Source organism: Hemicordylus capensis, chromosome 1, assembly GCF_027244095.1.
Source record: "Hemicordylus capensis ecotype Gifberg chromosome 1, rHemCap1.1.pri, whole genome shotgun sequence".
In the NCBI taxonomy this organism is placed as follows: Eukaryota; Metazoa; Chordata; class Lepidosauria; order Squamata; family Cordylidae; genus Hemicordylus; species Hemicordylus capensis.
The window spans coordinates 263,821,289-263,842,954 of NC_069657.1; the positions used below are offsets into that span (position 1 = coordinate 263,821,289).

Sequence of the window (21,666 nt, forward strand, 5' to 3'; positions counted from 1 at the left end):
GAATGTTGTCACTTTTGTTGGTTGAATTAATAACCTGATGAATCATTCAATGAACTTGCCCAAAGAAGGACCAAAAATATTTCTGAAGGTACCAATTCAAAAATATGAATACTGTAAAACTTTGCACAAGGTTTGCCAACTATAGTTTGGAATCTGCCAGCTTCATGCCATAAACATGATGTACATTATTCTTGACATACATACAATTCATATATGCAAATTTGCTATGACCTTCGGGCTCCTGATACATTTCCAGTTTGATTCTTGAAAATGAAAAAATTGCCATCTCTCTGTATGAAGTTTACATTTGGATTAAAAGTATTTCCAATCAACAATGGATGATTGGAAATTGCACAAGCACCTATGTTTACATACTAGTTTGCTGTTCTCAACTGGATGTGGCTATCGCCCAGTTAAGGAGAACAATACCAGGGATGAGAGACACTGGCCACCATCCGACTAAGGAATTATTCAAAGACTCAAAATAATGTTTTAATATACTTTTTATTTTTAATTCTTACAGAAATGTACAAAAGAAAACATTTTTTTTAAAAACCCAGAAAAACTCGGCTCTGGAACAAATAAATATAACACCTCAGGATCATTAATTCATTTATGGTTATAGTGCTGGATTAGGACCTAGGAGACCCGAGTTCAAATCCCCATTCAGCCATGATACTTGCTGGGTGACTCTGGGCCAGTCACTTCTCTCTCAGCCTAACCTACTTCACAGGGTTGTTGTGAGGAGAAACTTAAGTATGTAGTACACCGCTCTGGGCTCCTTGGAGGAAGAGCGGGATATAATTGTTTTTTTTTTAAATTGTAAATAAAATTATAACAAAAATTATTTTCAACTTTTCAGGTCTTGTATATGTAGGGTTTGGGGCATCAATAAAATTTTAAAAGTGTAACCAATAATTTGGATGAACAGAGGCTTAATACTTTGGATGAGAGAGATCGTCCTTCACTAGTAGCTCCCAAATTTTATCAAATCAACATTTTTTAGGGTTCTTCCTTTTCCATTCCTTAGCAATGCAAAGTTTTGCTGCCAATAATTAAAGCATTTTCAGTTCCCTGCATAATGTTGACAATAGTAGGTTGCCACAGCAACACCACAGATGTAATTTCTTTAACATACTGAATTACCGTATGCCAAAATAAATAACTTTTAGTACCTTTGTTTTACCAAATGCAAGCAGCAATTGCAAACATCAATCAGACATACATTAGACAGACAACACGCTTAGCATGGGCTGGCAAATAGCCAACCCCTTGGTTACAGGCTCCCTCCCATACGAACTATATGCCATGTTTATAATTAGTTCCTCTTTTACTGCATATGTGTTAGTCAACTTATTTGTTCCTTAATCAATACCGTTTCTTGGGGATTTTCTGTTATCAAGACATCTTTGTTATTTGTTGTACTTTGTATATGTCATAGTTTGATACATCTACATCTGTACTTTGTGGACAGCCACCTGGCATCTGCTCAGTTATTTTGGAATGACTGATTTATTTGTCAGCTTCTTGGACTTCTAGGCACCCAGGAATTTTATATAAAAGTATATAAGTATTGATATGCTGATTTTTGATGATGATGATGATGATGATGATTTTTACATTTATATCCCGCTCTTCCTCCATGGAGCCCAGAGTGGTGTACTACATACTTGAGTTTCTCTTTCACAACAACCCTGTGAAGTAGGCTAGGCTGAGAGAGAAGTGACTGGCCCAGAGTCACCCAGCTAGTTTCATGGCTGAATGGGGATTTGAACTCGGGTCTCCCCGGTCCTAGTCCAGCACTCTAACCACTACACCACGCTGGCTCAGTAATGCATATTGTGCATTAATATCCCCCTATATGGACTGTCCAGTATCATGACAATTTCTTCCTTCATATTATTTATTTATGACACTATAGTTTGGAATTCTGACTGAATAAAAAACTGAAGCAATACAGTGTGTGATAACCTCCCCCACCACCACCACATTCCCATTAACCTAATGCCCCGTTATCCATGGTTTCATTACCTGCAGAAATTGGCAGGAACTGAACCCCTGCAGATAATGGGGTATACCTGTATAATAAATCCCCTATAGAAGTACTGAGCACTAAGAGGGCAGTTTTAAAGTGGTGGTCTTGCTGTTTTCTGGTATTTATTATTTATTTCAGGCACTGGTATCAAGCTTTTCTATGATGATAATTACAGAACCAATGCAAACACTATAGCAAAAAACAACCACACAGTGAACTAAAAATTACAGGCAACAAAATATCAATGACAGTAATCTTCACTTGTGAACAGTTCCAAATAAGAAGGCATTTGAAAATAAAACACTGAACAACAGCTGGTGTTATTGCACTTTTGTATTGGTAGGCAATGTTAACAGATCTGCTTTTGGCATTAGCAAAACCAAATTCTAGATGGAGAGAGATATGTGGCATGGCTGTTGTCTGCCACCCACACTCTCAACTGCATTGTGACTCAGTCTTGTATTGTTGTGCTATCGTTCTTATGACCCATGGCAGTCACATACGGACCTATCTTTCTGCGCTATATTAAAGATTGACTGAGATAGTGGATGCAACACATACTTTGAAGCCTGGAAATGTGCGATGTAAATGATAATTATGATGATTAATCATAGTAGTGGTGACCAAAGAAGACAGAAACAACTGATGAAAAAGCTGTGCTCTAGCTCCACAACACGACAAAATGGAAACAGAAGTCCAGAATTTCTCGTTCACTCAAATGCCAACAATATGTTTAAGTAATGTGTAAAAAGTATATGGTTAGCAGTCTCTAGCAATTGGCAGGCTAAGTACTGGCAGCTTTGGCACACCAATGTCAACAAGAGTTTGCTGAGGTGTAATCTATACTTAGATTCTTTAGATACGGTGTGTCAGTCTGACGTAAGAATCTTCATATTGGATTGGTCCTCTTGTTCAACAAGTCTAATAGTCTTCCCCAGTGGGTAGCACTAGATGCTTATGAAGAAAACTTGGGCAATCCTCAGGGCAATTACCTAGTGATTGGGCAATTACGATTGTCACACCCAAATCTGTTCTAGAAATGTGCAAATTGATTCAAATTCAAATCAATTTGAGCTTGAATCGGGTCATTTTCAGTGATTCAAACTCGAAACACTCTTAAAATAGAAGGCCTGATTCAAGTCTGAATTGAAATAACCCTGAATCATGCTCAAATCGATTTAAGTGCCCTTGAAGAGGATACATCAGGAAAGAAGAAAGGAAGGAATCAAGGAAGGTTTGATTTTGTGGTTTTCTTTTCTCAGCACTGAGTATAATATGCTGTGCTATTGCTGCTATATTATAAACTTTCTGGTTTTGCGGGATCTCAGACTGACAAAGGCAGAACGTAGGTGTCCTCCTTCCTTGAGATTTGGTTTGGTCTGCTTGTGAGAGGGTGTTGTGGTGAGAAATGGACAGTGCGGCAGCTCAGCTCTATGTCTGTGTGTAATATTTTATTGGTAATTGCTGTGAGATGAGCACTATGAGACTAACTTGTGTTTCACTCCCTGCTTTGCAATCTGCATTTCAAGGTGTAGTCAGTCTGGGCCAGTAATGATCTTTTGGGCATTTTTGGACTGTGTTTGAAAAAATGTGTGTTCTGTGTCAGGAGGGACAGATTCCTTTAACTGTATGCTTCTAATCTGCAGTGTTTTGCAAGGCAGGGATGCAAAATGCATTGCAAATTTCAATGCAAATTGCAGTGCCATGTGTACTCTCTGAGTGCAGCTTGTTCCAGCCATAGGGAACAATGGGGAACTTGAAACACCCCATTGTTCCCTATGGGTTGGTCCTAGGGACATCAAAGTGTGCTGGGTGACATGGCGTGATGGGTGCTACCTACCACTCATCCCACAAAACAAATAGGCAATTTATACAGGTGGACCTTGATATTCGCAGCTGCAGATATGGAAATGGCAAATATCGATTAATTGATCCTATGGGATCATGGGGGTTAGGTTCCAGGTCAGCCAAGAATCGGCCGAATCGCATGGGGGGGAGCTGCTTACCTTGCTCTGCTGCTCCCTCTGAGTTGTGCTGTGCCCCCATATCAGCCAAAAATCAGCGTGTTATCTCCCCCTTTTTTTTTTTTACAAAGATGGGAGCCATTTTGTGGCTGACTTTGTCGAAAAAAATGGTGGCCGGAAATGACCTCCACGGTCATTTCTGGCCACCTCCAACCTGCGGATACACAAGACCAGAATCCCCCCTCCCCATGTATGCCGAGATCAGGTGTCTTTTTCCCGACTGCGGATATGTCAATCTGCAGATAATGAGGTCCACTTGTAATTTTTTTTAAAAAAAAACTTTTTGTCAAAACCTCCATTGGATCCTGAAGAAGTAAATCAAGCCTGCAGTTTTCAATAGGGATGTGCGAACTGGCACAAGCTGGTTTACCATCAAACTTGCCCAGCATGAGGGCTCGCCCCTGGCTCGCCTTCAAGCTGAACCAGACCCAGTTCGGCTCTAACTCAAGCTGAACCCTCCAGGCTGGTCCAGGGGTTCCAATGGAATTTTAAAAAAAGAAACTCACTGCCTCTGGGGGGTGCTGCGGCAGGGTCTCCAGTGGTCACACAGATGACCCTTGTCACACATATGGCCAGTGTGCATGTGCAGCAGTCTTCAAAATGGCCACCGCCAGTACGAAGAGTCCCAGAATTGGCCAAATACAAACTAAAATGGCCCGAACTGGGCTGATTGGCGACCTGGAGGAGGCCGGCAGGGGGAGGGGGAACTGCTGGAGAGTACTCCATGGCTGTGCCCCTGGGAGGCAGTGAGTTTCTAAAATTTTTTTTTAAAAAAATCATTAGAACCCCTGGACCAGGTCGAATTCGAGCTGAACTGGGGGTCTGTTGCGGGGGTGGGGCAAACATGCCAAGTTCCATTCAAGTCCAGTTCAGACTCGAATCGATTCGGGCATACTGGTTTTATGCACACCCCTAATTTGCCAGAATTCCTCTTGCACCACAAAATGACCATGCATGCTCCTTTCACTGGTTTTTAAAAATTTCTTAGGCAATTTTTGTGCAAATCTGACACATATTGAAATGCAATGAACTTAGAAATATAGCTTGTTCGTTGCTTCATAATTCAATTGAAGTCCAGACTTTCTGTCTCAAAAAGTGCCCAAGAAAACAAAGTTTTCTGGAAGGTATCATTCCCCATACTTTTCCAATGAGAGAGTTTTCCCACATTTTCTAGCAAATCAATTTTTGGGGATTTTTGATTTTTTTTTCCTGGTAGTATGGACAAGGTCTGGAACCTACCTGTCAAATGGCATGTTTCTCTCTTTCATGGTTTGGTTTGGAAGTTTTATGTAAGTCATAGTGAGTGAGGCCCAATCATTGAAAGGAAACTCCCAGATCAAACCACAACAGATATAGATATGCTGTTTCCGCAGGTGGGTTTCAGAATGTCTGCCTGCCATGCAACTGTTAAAAATCTTGGGCCCTCTGGCCCTTACAAGGAACTCAGCAACTCCTTCCCTTTTTGAGGTACAAAGTTGGAGGGAGGTAAAAGCAATGAGGCCTAGCAATTCTGAGATAAAATGAAACAAATAAAATAAAATCGTCAAATAAAAATATGCATAACAATGTTGGGGAGAACAAACCTTTTAAAAGTAATTTGTACTAACAGTGACATAATCCTGACACATGATCAACACAGATTTCCCACTGAACAACTTTTCCTTTCTCACAGCATCTACACATGCTTTCTGTCACTTCTTTCCTTATGGACACACAAAAATATTTTTCCAGTGTACTTTCTGCTATACTCTTGTACAACATTACTATATAACACTTGTACCTTTTGGATTTTTCAGAATCAGAGTTGTTTCTGGTCAAATTATTACAGCACAGCCAACATGGCTGCTGATTGTTTGGGGTGTGGGGGGGTGGGGTGTAGCCAAGTAGGAGCTTCAAGCCTTAATTTCAGCTGCTTATGAGCAGATTTCAGGGGGGAAAGAATACCAGGTGACACGTAACCACTTTCAGGTGAGAACTCTGTTTTTAGGAGACATCTCTATTTACACAAAAAATGCCAGTAAGTAGGATGCAGAATCACAGACCTAAACTGAAAAACTGGTCAAAATACAAAATGCAATAAAATCCAGGAATCAAATTTTTTTTAAAGCAAGCATGGAAAGGACATCTTATCCCACCTCTGAATGTCCTTGCCACCAACTTCCCAGCCTTCTTCCCCCACAATCATTTTGCCTTTGGAGTCTTTGCTAGGGATATACATGGAACCGGTTTGGAGGCCCTTTATGGACCTCCAAACCAGTTTGAAAGTCTGCACCGGTCACTTCCAGTCTGAGGAAAGACCGGGGTGGCAAGGAGGTACCGCCATACCATTTCCAAAGACAGTGCTGGTGGGGGAAACACGACAGGAAGGGTAAGAGCACCCTCCCCCATCCTTAAAGATATCCCCCCCTCTTCGAACTGGCAGCCGCTGGTTCCGTGCACACGAGTCTTTGCCCCTTCTCACGCACGAAGCATCCTCTGATGCATGTCTACTTAGTATTAAGTCATATGGAGTCCAATGGTATTTACTCCCATTTAAGTATTATCAAATATGGGTTATGTCAGGTAATTGTAGGGTGTTTTCTGAGCATGAGCAAAGGGCATTTCCCCAACACTGAAAAATCTTAGCTATTTCCTCATGTGAGTGGGGCTGGGGAAAATTGCTTCCAGATGATGAATGTTTTGGCTTCCAGGTAGGTCCTGGGAGTTCTCTTTTAAGAAATTAACCACTGCGGCCTGTATATATCTATATTATTAATTCTCCAAGATGGGCCATGCGTAAGGACATGGCAGAAAGGAGGTGATTGGCTGACAGAGGGGGAAGAGGCGATTGGCTGACAGAGTTCGCAAGCAGAAGCCCCTGATTGGGCAGTGGGGATTCCATATGCAGATAGGGAGAAGGAGTCTGTGGCACTGTGGTGATTAGGCAGTGGGGATTCCATATGCAGATGAGGAGCCTGTGATGGTTAAGGTAAGTTGGAATGCAACTGTTACTGGTTGGAAGATGTTCTTGATTGTAGAGGACAGAGATAGATAGATAGATAGATAGATAGATAGATAGATAGATAGATAGATAGATAGCAGGCAGGGGGCTGTGAAGAGAGGGATCGTGAGGGAGGAAAGAGCCCCTTCAGGAGAAGGAGGCTGCCGTTGTGTGAATTAGATGAGGAAACAAGATGAACAAAATCTGTTAACTCAGGGAGGGAGGGAGGAAGAGAACATGAAGGGAGGGGGAAGAAAGAGTGGGGAAGAGCGAGTGGAGGAGAGAGAAAGAGAGAAAAAGAAGGGCGGGGAAATTGAGACTGAAGGAAAGGAAAGGGACGGGCCCGAGCCTGTCAGCAGCCTGAGGGCAATGAGCATCCACGGTGGCACTGGCAGCAAGGAAGGGCCCAGTCAACCACTGCTGTTGTTTGGGGCTACCAAGGCCATTGTCAGAGGGAGGCAGGCAGACAAGGGACGGGCCTGGGCCTGTCAGCGGCCTGAGGGGAACAAGCAGTCATGGCGGTGGCGGCAGCAAGGAACGGCCTGATCAACCACTGCTGCCGCTCCTGGGGGGAGGAGCAGGAGCGGGGCTCGGGTGGGGAGGTCTCTGGGGATAGGGGGCTGCAGCTTGGCCAATAGGTGGCAGCAATGCTGCAGCCACGACCAAGAAGGGTGAGGGGGGTGGAAGCAACAGGATGGAGGAGGCGCAGGAGTGCAGCTCAGGTGAGGGTGGGGAGATCTCTGAGGTGAGGGGAGCAATCAAGTACTAACACACAGATGCTCTAGAGCGTGCAAAAGTTCCAGCATGGAAGCAGAGAGAAATAATGGCGGCTGCCAGGAGGCAGAGGTGGAGGGCCTGCGGGCGAAGCCCCGCTGGCCAGGAAGAGGAGGTGGTGGGGGGGAGAAATAATGGCAGTGGTGAGGAGGTGGGCAGACGGCGGGCAAAGCCCTGCCAGCCGGGAGGAGGAGGTGGGAGGCGGTGGTGGGATGGCCTGGTCATCAAAGGCGACAGCAGGCCCTGGTCTGGCCTCATGAAGGAAGCAGCGGCCGGCAAGCCTAGCCTGGCCGGTGGCAGCGGGACAGCCTGGGGGTATGGCGGTGTGGGGGGAGTGGCTGGTCGACCAGCCAGAAAGCCGGGCATGCCGGCATGGGGGATTGATGGCTGGGCCCAACTAGAGGCGCAGATGCTCTGTGCCCAGGCCCACTAGTTGAATAATAATTCTGCATAGCCTCTGCTCTACAGCCAGGTACAGGGACTGAAAAGAGAAATCTCCATTCGCAGGAAATGTAGGTGAAGGGAGAAGTGGATAGTGATGGGAAGGAACAGAGGAAGGGAAAGGAAAGATGGGAATATCTATATACAGGTGAAACTCAAAAAATTAGAATATCGTGCAAAAGTTCATTAATTTCAGTAATGCAAATCAAAAGGTGAAACTGATATATGAGATAGACGCATTACATGCAAAGCGAGATAAGTCAAGCCTTAATTTGTTATAATTGTGATGATCATTCACCTGTATATTAAAGAGGGACAAAGCCAGAGAAGAGGTTTTGAAGGTAGCAGGAGGATGAGGAAATATGAAAGACTGAACCAAGAGCAAAGGATACTTGAGAAGAGATTAAAGGGGAATGTTTGAGAAGAGAACATTATAGAGCAGGTGGAAGAGGGAAGGAAGGAAAGGGAGAACAAAAGCCAACGTTTAGCTTTTAAAAGCATATTTCCCAGGCTACACAGTCCAGCATCATTATTTTCATTCCCAGCCCCATGTTCTGGCTGCTGCTGCTGCTGCTCCCTTCCCTTCTTGATTCCATCCCCAATCTCCATTCCCAGCCTGTGCCAAACACCAATCCAGATGAATTTGCTCTCCCCTCTTCCTCTTCAAGGTGATGGATGTGCTGGCAGCTCAAAAAGCTTCTGTATGCTGCGAGTTCCTCCTCTCTCCCGCTCTTCTAGTTCAAAACAAGAGGGCTAGGAAAGGACTCTCACAATTCCTTATGCGCCACGCTGTCCTCTGCCTTTTTGAAGATGCAGAGAGGGGGCGGGAATCGGGATCAGGTTCCCAGTTGTTATGCACAGAGGGTCTGGTTTTTGCCAGAATTACCAGATTGTCAGTCCGTGCCTGGACAGAAGACGTATTTTGAATGTCAACAACCCATGCACTGGATTAAAGCCCTATTCTATGAGAAGCTATTGTGACGCTGGCTGGTATCAACGTTATCCTAGTTACGGGGAAGATTCTTCCCCGGAAGAAAGTACAGCGCTTGTCTCTCCACAGACAAGACGCTGTACTTGAAGTTAGGGAAGGGAGACAAGGAACTTACTGCATCAGGGTGCGGCGGAAAGGAACTGCCACGTTTTGCGCGGCGGGAGGCATTGTAACCCCCGACCTAAGGTCTGAACAGAGCTTCAGAAAGACCTGACGCACCTTGGGATAAAGGGCTGCTGCTCTAAGGGGATTTGACGTGCTTCTTGTTGTTGTTAAGACTACTACTTGCTTGCACCTGATGCGCAAGAGTATATTTGTAATTTAAACCAAGGATGACGAAAACAAACACCACAAGCGCGTCCCGTGCTCTCTCTCAGCTGGCGGAATCGCGGAGCGCATATAGGCATCACCTACAAATTCAAAACTCTCACGACGCTCTCTGTCCGAGATCCTTCCGAGTTCCGACCCTTCCCACCCAGGTCGCCCGGCCCCGCCCCCGCCGGCCTGCCCAAGGTCTCGCTTTCGAGGAAAGCCACCGCGCGCTTCCCTCGGCTCGCCGGTCCCCCTGTTCCGCCAGCCTTCCACAATCTGCTTTCTCATTGGTGGCGCCAGTCACGTGCTGCTGGTACCCACTTTGTTTCTTTCTCGCCGCCGGGCGGCGGCTTCAGCCAGGGCGGCTGTAACCGGTTTGAGGCAGAGAGAAAGAGCGGCTCAGGCATCCGCGCTGCCAACCGAGCAGCCGGTTGGCTGGGCTGAGGCTTCGCTCCCTCCGCAGCCCAGAAGCCGGCGTTTCGCAGTGGAAGGAAGCTGGTCGCCTGCTGTGGGAGAGCCACTGCCGCCGCCGCCGCCGCCGCCCTCCCCATCGGGGTCCTCCATCCTCCCCAGGCGCCTTCGCGAGCCTTCCCTGCCGACCAGGTTTGTCACAAAGCTGAGGCTGGAGGAGTCGAGCGGGGGAGGGCGAGCCAAGAGGCCGGGTGGCCACGAGGAGCCGCGCGGGGGGCGGCGGCGGGGGGGGCTCCCCCCAGGACGGGCGGGGCCCCCGGCCCGCAGTGAGGAGGGAAGGGATGCTGCGGCGGCGGCAGCTGCGCCCGCGTCCCCCTCCTCCCACGCTGCTCGGCGTTGATTTAGCCCAAGACGAGTCGCTCCTCTCCTGTCTCGCTCTCCCTCCCTCCCTCCCCCGTTCCCCCTCCTCGTAAATCGCTAACGGTAGGAACCGAACCCTTTGCTTACACCACACACCTTTTTATTTACACTTTGAATTTTACCTTTCCTCAGGAAGCCTGGGGCGCTCTAAGATTCCTCTCCCCACCCCTCTGCGTTTTATCACCACAACAGCTCTAGCCTAAGAGAGCGCGACTCGTCTAGGGTCCTCCCATGAGGTTCATGGCTGGGTGGGGATTTGAACCTGGGTCTCCCTGGTCAAACGGTATCCAGATCACTTCTAGTTCTCAGCCTTTTGGATCCAGGAAACCTCTTTAATGTTAGCCTGCAAGATGAGGTCTAATTTAGACGATAGACTGCGTGTGTTTCCTTTTCCTCTTCTTCCTGGGAAGACCATATAACAGTGCTGTAGTCTGAACAGCTGTGTGGAAGACTTCATTTCAAAAGGTGCAGCTTTGCTGTGTGCAGGTGAACACTTATAAAATGATATCACTGGTGCAGAGCCTGCATTGGTGTAGTGCACTAGTCTTCAACAAACCACATTGTTTTTGCCATTTAGTGCAACTCAGAGATCTGTGAAGGCAAGGCTCAGTGATGAAAGCACATCCTTTGGAAAAAGTGACAGTTCTCTTTTCACTTCCTCACTGCACTCATTTCTAACTTGACGCTATATGGAGCCAGGTGCTCCCTTCTTTCCTATTTATAAACCCTGTTTTGTTTTGTTAAAAAAAAAATCTTGCTCTTGTGCTTTAATGCCCCTCTGAGGGAGAAAACTGCACATAGAAAACTAGCATGTGAGGTGGCAAGCAAGGTTAGAATCCTCCTTGCTGACATGGCAACTTTCTATGAGGAGGAAATTGTTTTGTATGGGGAAGCAGTTGGTTAAGTACCTGTCTGAAGTGATACAATTCAGGCACAGATTGAACATCTCATTGAGAAATAGACTTTACAGTACCATCATAAGTGTGTTTACTTGGAAGTGTCACTGAGTTTGGGGCTCATTCCCACTTAACCATGGAATAAGTCCCATTGAGTTCAATGGTACTTGCAGGATTGCACTGCGAATTTTTCACTTTTTGTTAAATGTGTTGGCTGAAGCGGATAAATACTATTTCATAGGAACAGAGGAAGCTGCCTTATACTGCGTCAGACCATTGGTCCAACTACCTCTTCCTCAAAGGCTTGGGGGCTTCCACAAAGGTTTTTTTTCCCCCCAGCTGAGTGGAGTCTGATGCGATAGGTACTGGGTTGACTTATGCTGTGGCTGGTTGATTTAGCCAGTGGTCCACCTGACAGAAGGAGCAGAAGATATAAGCCAGAGAGGATAAGTCATAGCTTAGTTCCCTTATCCTTGATTGCCCCTATACTGCGGAGCATGTGGTGAAGATGACAGATCCTAGTAAAAAGCTGATATAGAGGTTGGGAGAAGACAGCCAGAGAGGAGGGTCTCAGTGAAGTGATCTTAATTATTTGTGCTTGCTATTGGTCATAAACACGCAGACTGGAGGGGGAAAGAAATGTGTAAAAGGTCTTTCCGCCTTACATAACGTAGGTTATGATAAAAGTCTCATGTTGCTGTGGCCAGCTGATATGGGACAGCTGTCTATCTGGGAAGAACATGACGGCATTAAAGGCCATTAAGCTGGTAGTTGAAATATGGATGTCAGACCCTTGGGAGCTGTATCTTTAAGTGAATACAGACAGAAAGACCAGTGCTTTAAAAGTAAACAAAATCAGTATTCTTTATCTAATCCTCACAGTGGGATGTTGTAGGTGCCTTCTGTTTTGTTGTAAACCACCATGAGACATAAGTTCTGGGTGGTATAGAAATGTACAAAATAAATGTACTGTAGAAAAACAACATTACCTTGTGCATACTGGTACATGGTAATCTCTTGAAATTTATTTTAATACTATAGTGTTACATAAAATCTAGGCTGCATGAGTATGGATTCTTTTCATTGCCTATGAGTAGATACTATTATAGCAGATGCTAACTGAGCAAAGAGGCACCTATTTAAAGTGGTGATTCTCTTATATTTAGCAGCTGGAGAGCAACTGGCCCTATCCAACCCCAGCACAGCATCCCTCCAATGCTGGTGTCAACCTTGTGCTTCTTTTTAGATTGTGAGCCCTTTGGAGACAGGGGACCATCTTATGTATGTATTTTTCTATGTAAAATGCTTTGAGAACTTTGGTTGAGGAGCGGTTTGTAAATATTCATAATGGATGGCCATTGTGATCTGTTGCCTTAATGGTGTACCTGTTATGAACACTTCAGTCTCATTGATTTAAACAGGATTAAATTGCATTGGCTCAGGATTGTGAAATTTGAGGATAATTAAAAGCTTCAATATAGTTGATGTATTTCTACATAATAGAAATATAAAAATTCATTTATAAACTAAAATGTCATGTTGCTGGTACATGGAGCATGTAGATGGTTCATGACATCCAGTTGGAAGAAAGAATATTCTGGCTTTTCCTAGTAATGACTTGAGCTTTTTATACTAATAATCCTTGAGGCATTTTATACAGGTTTCTCGTTGTTTACATTGTGATTTAAAAGTTATAGAGAGGTCTGAAGAAATTTGTATAGTCAATCCTGAAGCTTGGGCTTCATGTTCATTAACCTTATTCTCGTAAAATCTAAACCAGGATTTTTGCTACACTTTGATATAGCCAGTTTACTGTATTGTATTGCTTGCTTTTATATTTCTTCTCAAAAATGAATGAAATGGCTATAAACTGTTGGCTGTGAAAGAATGTTTAGCATACTAGGCAGTAACATTTTTGAAATTGTGATAGAAACTGATAGTTTGCTGGCTCCAATGTACTACCAATGATGGCAATTAAAGTAAGATGAGCAGCTGAAGGCATGGAGGGGGCAAATCTGGCCACCAGTGTCTTTCAGTTGGCTCTTGCTGTCATCCCTGATCCCAAGAACCACTCCCTTTACTCATGATATTATGCTCTTCAGATGTGTTTTCTCAAGGTGAGTCCCAGGCAAAGGGCTCTTTAACTACTTTGAACAGAAAAAGTTTTGTCAGAGCCCTCCTCTTGTTGTGCATCACAGTTCTTCACTTGCATGAGCATGTTGGGACACAGGCAAATAGTAGGAAGTAGTAGGTGAAGTCTTTAAAGGAAAGCCCTCTGTTGCCATTCATATTGGGGAGGAAAGAGTTAAGGAGCCCTTTGTGTCTTGGCTCTTGTGATAGTGAGGCAATGTTGCTAGCCCTTCAGCCCTTGCTCACTTCAAAATGTGGCCTTTGTTAGTTGCTGACTTAGGGAGTTTAATCATCAGATGAGTACCTTAATCTTAAACACAAGTAGACTATGCCCTTCCAGGAAGTGTTGATCTTCCCTTCCCTAAAGTGCCGGTGTTTACCACCTGTGTTTGGGTTTGCCTGGAGATGGGGAGGCAGGAGGCGCCTTCATTGAATGTGGGGCAGCTATTCCAGTGGCGATGGGGAATAGAAGAAGCAACATTGGCAGGTCAGCAGGCTGTTCTAGGGGAAATTTCTGTTCTAGGGGAAATGTTCTAGTCAGAAATTTAATAGCTGTCTCCCCTTCTGGCTGTCCTGCCAGCTGTTTGACCTGGGGGAGCATTGCCAACAACCCAAATAGCCTTACCTTGTTTCTCTGCAAGGTCAAGTCGTTCCAAAATAAGCCAGACCTAATCCAAGACTTGATTATGGATGAAGGGGCCGACCTGTTATGCATTGCTGAGACTTGGTTGGGGGAAGCTAGTGGTCCAGTTTGGTCCCAGCTTCTCCCTCCAGGATATTCTGTAGAGGAGCAGGTGAGGGAATGTCGGTGGGGAGGTGGAGTGGCTGATGACATCAACCTTACCAGGGTCCCTGTTAGGGTATCGGACCATACTGAATGTGTGTACTTAAGTTTGGGGACCAGTGATAGATAGGGACTTCTGTTGGTGTACCGATCGCCCCGCTGCCCAACTGAGTCCTTTACTGAGCTCACGGACTTGGTTGCGGGACTTGCGTTGGAGTCTCAAAGACTTTTGGTGCTGAGAGACTTCAATGTTCGTTTCAGGACCAATTTGTCCAGGGCAGCTCAGGAGTTCATAGCGGCCAAGACAACTATGGGCCTATCCCAAGCAGTCTCTGGACTGACGCATATCGCAGGTCACATGCTAGATTTGGTCTTTTACTCTGATCAGGGTGGTGTTCCGTGGGTGGGGACTCCTGTGATCTCATTGTCATGGATGGACCACCATCTGGTTAAGGTTGGGATTACAGCCACTTCCCACCTCTGCAGGGGCGAGGGGCCTATTAGAATGGTCCGCCCAAAGAGGTTATTGGATCCCGTAGAATTCCAAGAAGCCTTGGAAGGATTCAGTGTTGGCTTTGCCAGTGATCCTGTTGATGCCCTGGTTGAGAATTAGAACAACTTGCTCACCAGGGCAGTAGACATGATTGCTCCTAAGCATTCCCTCCGACCCGCTTCAAAATTGGCTTCTTGGTATACGGAAGAGTTACGGGGGCTGAAGCAGCAAGGTAGGTGACTGGAGCGCGAGTGGAAAAAGACTCGAATCCAACAGATTACGACTTAGAGCACATTTAAAGATCTATGCTCAGGCAATACATGCGGCAAAGAAGCAATTCTTTTCTGCCCATATTGCTTCTGCGAGTTCACATCCGGCGGAGTTGTCCAGGGTTGTGAGGGGGCTAGTATCTGCCCCCCCTCCCTTGAACCAGAATTTGGAAGCATCAGTCACCCGCTGTGATGTGTTTAATGAATTTTTCGCAGATAAAATCTCTCAGATTCGGGCCATCCTAGATGGAGACTCCACAATTAATCTGATGTCTGACCTGAAAGTGTCCAACACCTCTTATGTGATTTGGCTGGATCAATTTCAGTTTGTGACTCCTGAGGATGTGAACAAGCTGCTTGGATCGGTGAGGCCTATCACTTGTTCACTTGACCCTTGTCCAACATGGCTAGTTCTGTCTAGCAGGGAGGCTGTTGTAGGCGGCGGCCTGGTAGAAATAATAAACGCTTCTCTGAGGGAGGACAGGATGCCTCCTTGTCTTAAGGAGGCAATTATTAGACTTCTTCTAAAGAAGCCTGCATTAGATCCCTCAGAGTTGAGCAACTATAGGCCTGTTTCCAACCTCCTGTGGCTAGGCAAGGTAATTGAGAGTGTGGTGGCCTCTCAGTTCCAGACGGTCTTGGAGGAAACTGATTATCTAGACCTATTTCAAACTGTTTTTTGGGTGGGCTATGGGGTGGAGACGGCCTTGGTTGGCCTGATGGATGATCTCCAATTAGCAATTGACAGAGGAAGTGTGACTCTGTTGGTCCTTTTGGACCTCTCAGCGGCTTTCGATACTATTGACCATAGTATCCTTCTGGAACATCTGAGGGGGTTGGGGGTGGGAAACACTGTTTTACGGTGGTTCCTCTCCTACCTCTCGGACAGATTCCAGATGGTGTCGATTGGAGATTGTTGCTCTTCAAAATCTGAGCTTAAGTATGGTGTCCCTCAAGACTCCATACTCTCTCCAATGCTTTTTAACATCTACATGAAACCACTGGGAGAGATCATCAGGGGATTTGGAGCTGGGTGTCATCAGTATGCTGATGACACCCAGATCTACTTCTCCGTGTCAACTTCTTCAGGAGCTGGCATATCTTCCCTAAATGCCTGCCCGGAAGCAGTAATGGGCTGGATGAGAGAGAATAAACTGAAGCTGAATTCAGATAAGACGGAGGTACTTATTGTGTGGGGTCAGAACTCCAGAGACGATTTTGATCTATCTGTTCTAGATGGGGTCACACCTCCCCAAAAGGAACAGGTCCGCAGTCTGGGAGTACTTCTGGATCCACACCACTCCTTGGTTTCTCAGGTTGAGGCCTTGGTTTCTCAGGTTGAGGCCAGGGATGCTTTTTATCAGCTTTGGCTGATACGCCAGCTGCGCCCGTTTCTCAAGATCAATGACCTCAAAACAGTGGTACATTTGTTGGTAACCTCCAGACTTGACTTTTGTAATGCACTCTATGTGGGGCTGTCTTTGTACGTAGTCTGGAAACTTCAGTTGGTTCAGAATGCGGCAGCCAGGTTGGACTCTAGGTCATCTCGGAGAGACCACATTATTCCGTTGCTGATGGAGTTACACTGGCTGCCAATAGGTGTCCGGACAAAATACAAAGTGCTAGTCATAACTTATAGAGTCCTAAACGGCTTAGGTCCTGGGTATTTAAGAGAGCGTCTTCTTCGCTACGAACCCCACCGCCCATTAAGGTCATATGAGGAGGTCCGTCTCCAGTTACTGCCAACTCGTTTGGTGGCTACAGAGAGACGGGCCTTCTCGGTTGCTGCCCCAAGATTGTGGAATGCGCTCCCTGTTGAGTTACAATCCTCCTCATCTAGCAATTTTAAAAAAACATTTGAAAACCCATTTTTTTACCCAAGCTTTGTCAGGTTTTAAAAAAATACTGATTGTTTAATTTTATAGTTTTTAAATTATTGTATTGTTTTAACTTTTATATGTGTTTTAATTGTTGTTAGCCTCCCAGAGACATACGTTTGGGCGGGGTATCGAATGAATGAATGAAATATATATGTATGCAAGCTGTCTACCATTGAACTAGATTCTGCTGAGGTGAGCAGCATTCTCTTTCCAGTCAATGCACATAACTAGCAGAAATACATACATTAACGTTCTTGATAAGATGTATGCAGAAGCAGGGTAGTGTTACTGAATGTAATGCTTTTTCTCCATTAATAGGTTACATCTGCCATTGAACAGCATTTTCAAATATGGCACCTTGTCAGGTTACCTTTGAAGTCAGAGGAGTCTCACCACCAGGTATAAACCATTAATTTTACATTTCTGTCTTATAGTAAAAGTCAAAGGAAATGTTCCATATAATGATTAAACTAGAGGCAAGTGGAAGAAATTTATCAAATGGGTGTATGAAAGGCTAGATTTCCATTGCTTTCCATGACCAGTTAGACATTTATATAGGTTGATTGTTTATTGCGTAAGTAAATGAGGATTCACTTTTAATGGGCAAGTCTTTTTTTTTTTAAGTTCTACTATATTATTTCCAAATATTTGTTTAGAAGCAATCTGATGCCAAAAGTTCCTCTGGTCAGATCAGATATGTGAAATCTATTTCATCACCTTTGCTCTGTACAGCAATTTCCAGTTATCATGCCTGTACATTCCCTTCTGTTCCTAGGCCTAGTGTCAGGTGTGAAAAGACCTAAACAGAAGGTCATTTTCCTCTCAGAAAATGTGCTCCTCTGGCATTTTTGGTCTGACACCCTTTCCACCTTGAACAATTGTAATATTACTTCACAAACATTTTATGATGTAACATACAGCCAGTGACTGAAGCTTTGTTGCTTGTGTGTAAAACACTTTGGGGGGCCTTGGCCTGAAAGGTGGCATAAAAATAGATCAGCTAAATAAAATGACAGGTAAGAGACTGTTTTAGCCTCTCATCTGTGTGGTGGTTTGATGTGTTGAGTAGGATAACCAATCTGTATCTCTTAGAAACTGAATTCTACTGCTTCCTACTTTTAGGATGAAGTAACTTAGCTTACCTTTGAAAAGTATTATATGTTCTAAAACTTCTTGATTGCCTTTCCTAAGAACAGCCCAAAATGACATACAACATTTTTGAAAATAAAATGCAGAGAAACAAAAATGTTATCAGGAGGACTGTGACAATAGACTTTCTGGGGCAAGATCCCAAGTTCCCACTCAGTGTCTTCTAGGGATCTCTTTCAGTTTTATATACAAAAGTGGGTAGAAGCAGCTGCAACCAGCATGCCTGCCCCAAAGAAGAATGAACAGAGATTACCCTCATTCAAAGTACTGCACTGAATGAATACACTATTTTTAAAGGTACATAGTATAACTAGACCATCAGCCAAATAAGATAATGTATCATCCAGTAATATGAGTAAGATCCAATTACTTATTGGATCTTACCAATTAACTATATTACAGTTATAGATTTAGATTTGAATATTCAGTTGTACTAGAATCCCTACTCCTGATGTGAATAATGGGCAATAGTATTCAGTTACTGCCAGCTTTCCCTTTGATGTGAGTTTGACAATATGATCCGGAGATGTTCTTACTGGAGAATTGAGGAGATGGAGCAGTGTGCCCCAACTCAAGCTGTGTTTTGATTAGGGATGTGCACCTAATTGGTCCGGGGCCATGTTAGAGGCCTCTGAACTGGTCCGGATTGGGGCCGGTCCAGTGGTGGGGGGGTGGGGGTATGTAGCTTTATGGGCGGGGGGGTAGTACTTACCTCTCCCGCTGCTTTTTCTCCTCTGGCGCTTGACTTTTTAGCAAAGTTTTTGGGGCGGCAGCATTCCTCCCTGCCCCCATCGTTGCCTGGCAAAAAGGGAAGTTGAGTGCATGCATGTGCCCGTTGTGATTAAAAAGTTGAGCGCCAGAGGGGGGAAAGTGGCGGGAGGGGTAAGTACTATCCCCCCCACCCTTAAAACTACATACCCCCCGCCAGACCGCGCCTCTGTGGTTCCGTGCACATCCCTAGTTTTGATGAGAATGACCTGAATGACTGGTACTGAACTATCTGTACTGGGTTCATTCTTTTCATGAAAAGGGGCAGGTTTTTTCCAGAGCAACTTAACCCTTCACATTCAACTTCTGAGGGGCCCAGTAGGCTTCTAGTCCTAACTAAAGTCTCACATTCCCATTGTCCCTATGTCACAGTTCTTCTGCACTTCCTAGCTACATCTAGAAGCTTTCTGGAAAACTCATTCTGCACACTTCTGTCCACTTCAATCTGTATCAATAGATTGCAGTATTGATGTAAGATAGGAGCTGAATATGAGGAATTGTGGCACTGTCCTACAGACATCATTTCACATTGTTTAGGATTTTATATTTGATTTTCATGTTTATTGGCTATTTCAGCAGAAATTGTTACCTTAGGAGCAAGTTATACATATCTGAAGGGTAGTAGTGTCATCTTTAGCCACCTAATGGTGCAGTGGGGAAATGACTTGACTAGCAAGCCAGAGGTTGCTGATTCGAATTCCCAGTGGTATGTTTCCCAGACTATGGGAAACACCTATATCGGGCAGCAGTGATATAGGAAGATGCTGAAAGGCATCATCTCATAATGTGCAGGAGATGGCAGTGGTAAACCCCTCCTGTATTCTACCGAAGACAACCACAGGGCTCTGTGGTCGCCAGGAGTCCACACCAACTCGACACACTTTACCTTTAGTGCCTGCCATCTTTTAACTTTTTTTTCTTAGACAAGATCTGCATTTCATACAGTGTACTGTGTCAATAAAACTATTTTTCCAGTGACAAATAAAAGATTTCTTCGTATCTGCCACTGAAACTTGCATGTCCGTTGGACATTGTATGTCAGGAAGTTGCATTCAGTTGAACATTGGTATGCACAGAGTAGGCAGTATGCAATTGGTTTTGCAGTTCTTTAGCTTCTCACCAAGGGAGAAAAGACAAGTTTTAAAACTTATGTTGACAAATTTTTGAAGAGCTCTCTTCTGGCTCAAAATGCTTCTATGAAGTAGCCATTGACACCATGAAACACGAGAAATGTAACTTCCAGTGCCTCTTGGCAAAAAGGATTGAGTTCCCTTTCATTATAGGTATTCCCTGTGATTGTCTGGGCCCTAAATATGAAGTTCTTGCTGTCTGAACTTTGGACCCGATTTGGGCTTGCCTTATGGTGGCACTGGGAATTCTTCTACACCCCATTCCAGAGTTCCGCACTATTACTCTTCTCAGCCCACTAGTGTTCTATCTATTTCCCTTCCTTCAGGTATTCTTGTTACTAGATACCTGGTCTCTTTGGTCCTCATCATATTTTTCTCACCTTTTTGACCTCCCTTTCTCGCAGTTCCTGCTTCTGATGCTCCTTCTTTTTCTTTTTGTCAGCAGTGTAGATATTCCCATTTCTAGGTTCTGGATGAGGTTTTTCTGCCACTGAAACCAATCTTCCATTGCTGTTGAAAGAACTGTACTGTCCAGCAAGCTGCCTCTGATCTTTTTTTCTTCAGCATATAGCATGTTCAGGAATATTACATAATCTCACAAACCCTGCTGATGGCACGCAAGGTGATGATGTTGGTGTCTCGAATAACAGTCAACCGGCTGTTTAAAGCCTATTACATATGACCTGTATCGATGTTTACTAGACTATTAATGTATGACTGTATTACCCATGCATACCTTTAAGGCACACGGAGATCTTGTCACAGTGACACTGACTGGTTGATCTTTGTCCCTCAAACCCTGTAGACTAGCTTATAAGTATTATAATTAAACTGCAAAACAGTTAATCTTGATTTAAGATTTTATTTTGGTGGCAATCGGCAGATGGAAAGTTGTACATGCCAGATCTTTGCACAGAGGTTTTAGTGTCTTACCACTGGGCAAGATTCTGAGGCCTTTTGGCTGTAATTGAGTAAGAAGGAGAAAGCTCCTTGTGTCTGCCTTGTCCAGTGCTCAGGAAATCTACTTGTAGACTTGTCTGTGATGAGTGAAAAATGCCTGACAAGTGATGTACCAACATAGCTTGAGGAACCATTTAAGGTGTAAATTTTTTGTTTGATTGGTGAACTGGAGCAACATTTCTTGACCCCTGGCCTTGTCTAAAATGTGGGCTTGGATAGGCACATATGCTACCCCTCTTGCTTTTAAATATTTTCTGTTTTTAGAGAGCACTGTTTTGTGCTTTCTGCACTGCTTTGCATGTTGAGTATTTTAAATTTAAAAAACCAGGTTAGGAATTATATAATTTTGAGTCTGGATTTGATGTTAGTGTGAGTATGCTAGATTAGAGTATCAGCAAAACTTGGCTATCCTGTGTCTTTGCTAACACATATATCACTCTTCCTAGGAGAGGTTTTGGCCATATGTGGAAGCTGCAACTCTCTGGGAAACTGGAACCCTCAGTGTGCGGTGATGCTTCATCCGGAGGATGAAGCCGGTGATGTGTATGTTTCTTTTATTAGTTAATACACAAACTCATAGTTTTGACCAGCCTGTGCATAAGAATAACTATACTATTCATGTACTAATACTTGTTCTTTGCCTAAGCAACTTGTTTTAGAAAATAAATGGCTGTATTGCTTCTTTTAGTTCACTGCTGGTTTGGTGTGTGCTTAGACCTTGTTTAAGGAATAAGTATTTTTATTGCTTGTATTTGGCTTAGTATGCCTTTGATAAAGTCCTTCAGGGGGAAAATCTTTCCAAATATGGGCCACACAAAT

General features: G+C 44.4%; 1 protein-coding gene across 7 annotated transcripts in view; it reads left to right on the plus strand.

Annotated features, from left to right (window-relative positions):
- Positions 1-6,994: 6,994 nt before the first annotated feature.
- GPCPD1 (glycerophosphocholine phosphodiesterase 1) overlaps positions 6,995-21,666 on the plus strand; it is an 87,991-nt gene continuing 73,319 nt past the window's right edge. Inside the window, exons 1-3 of one of the 7 annotated variants that reach the window (XM_053284814.1) lie at positions 6,995-7,027; positions 17,159-17,239; positions 21,294-21,390. In XM_053284814.1, the coding sequence (XP_053140789.1) occupies positions 17,191-17,239; positions 21,294-21,390 (146 nt within the window). In that variant the 5' untranslated portion in view covers positions 6,995-7,027; positions 17,159-17,190. Of the gene's footprint in view, positions 7,028-9,767; positions 10,161-10,854; positions 10,875-12,041; positions 12,130-16,993; positions 17,033-17,158; positions 17,240-21,293; positions 21,391-21,666 lie in introns of those variants that run through there. The other 6 variants (XM_053284813.1, XM_053284818.1, XM_053284817.1 and 3 more) reach the window with 6 other exon arrangements.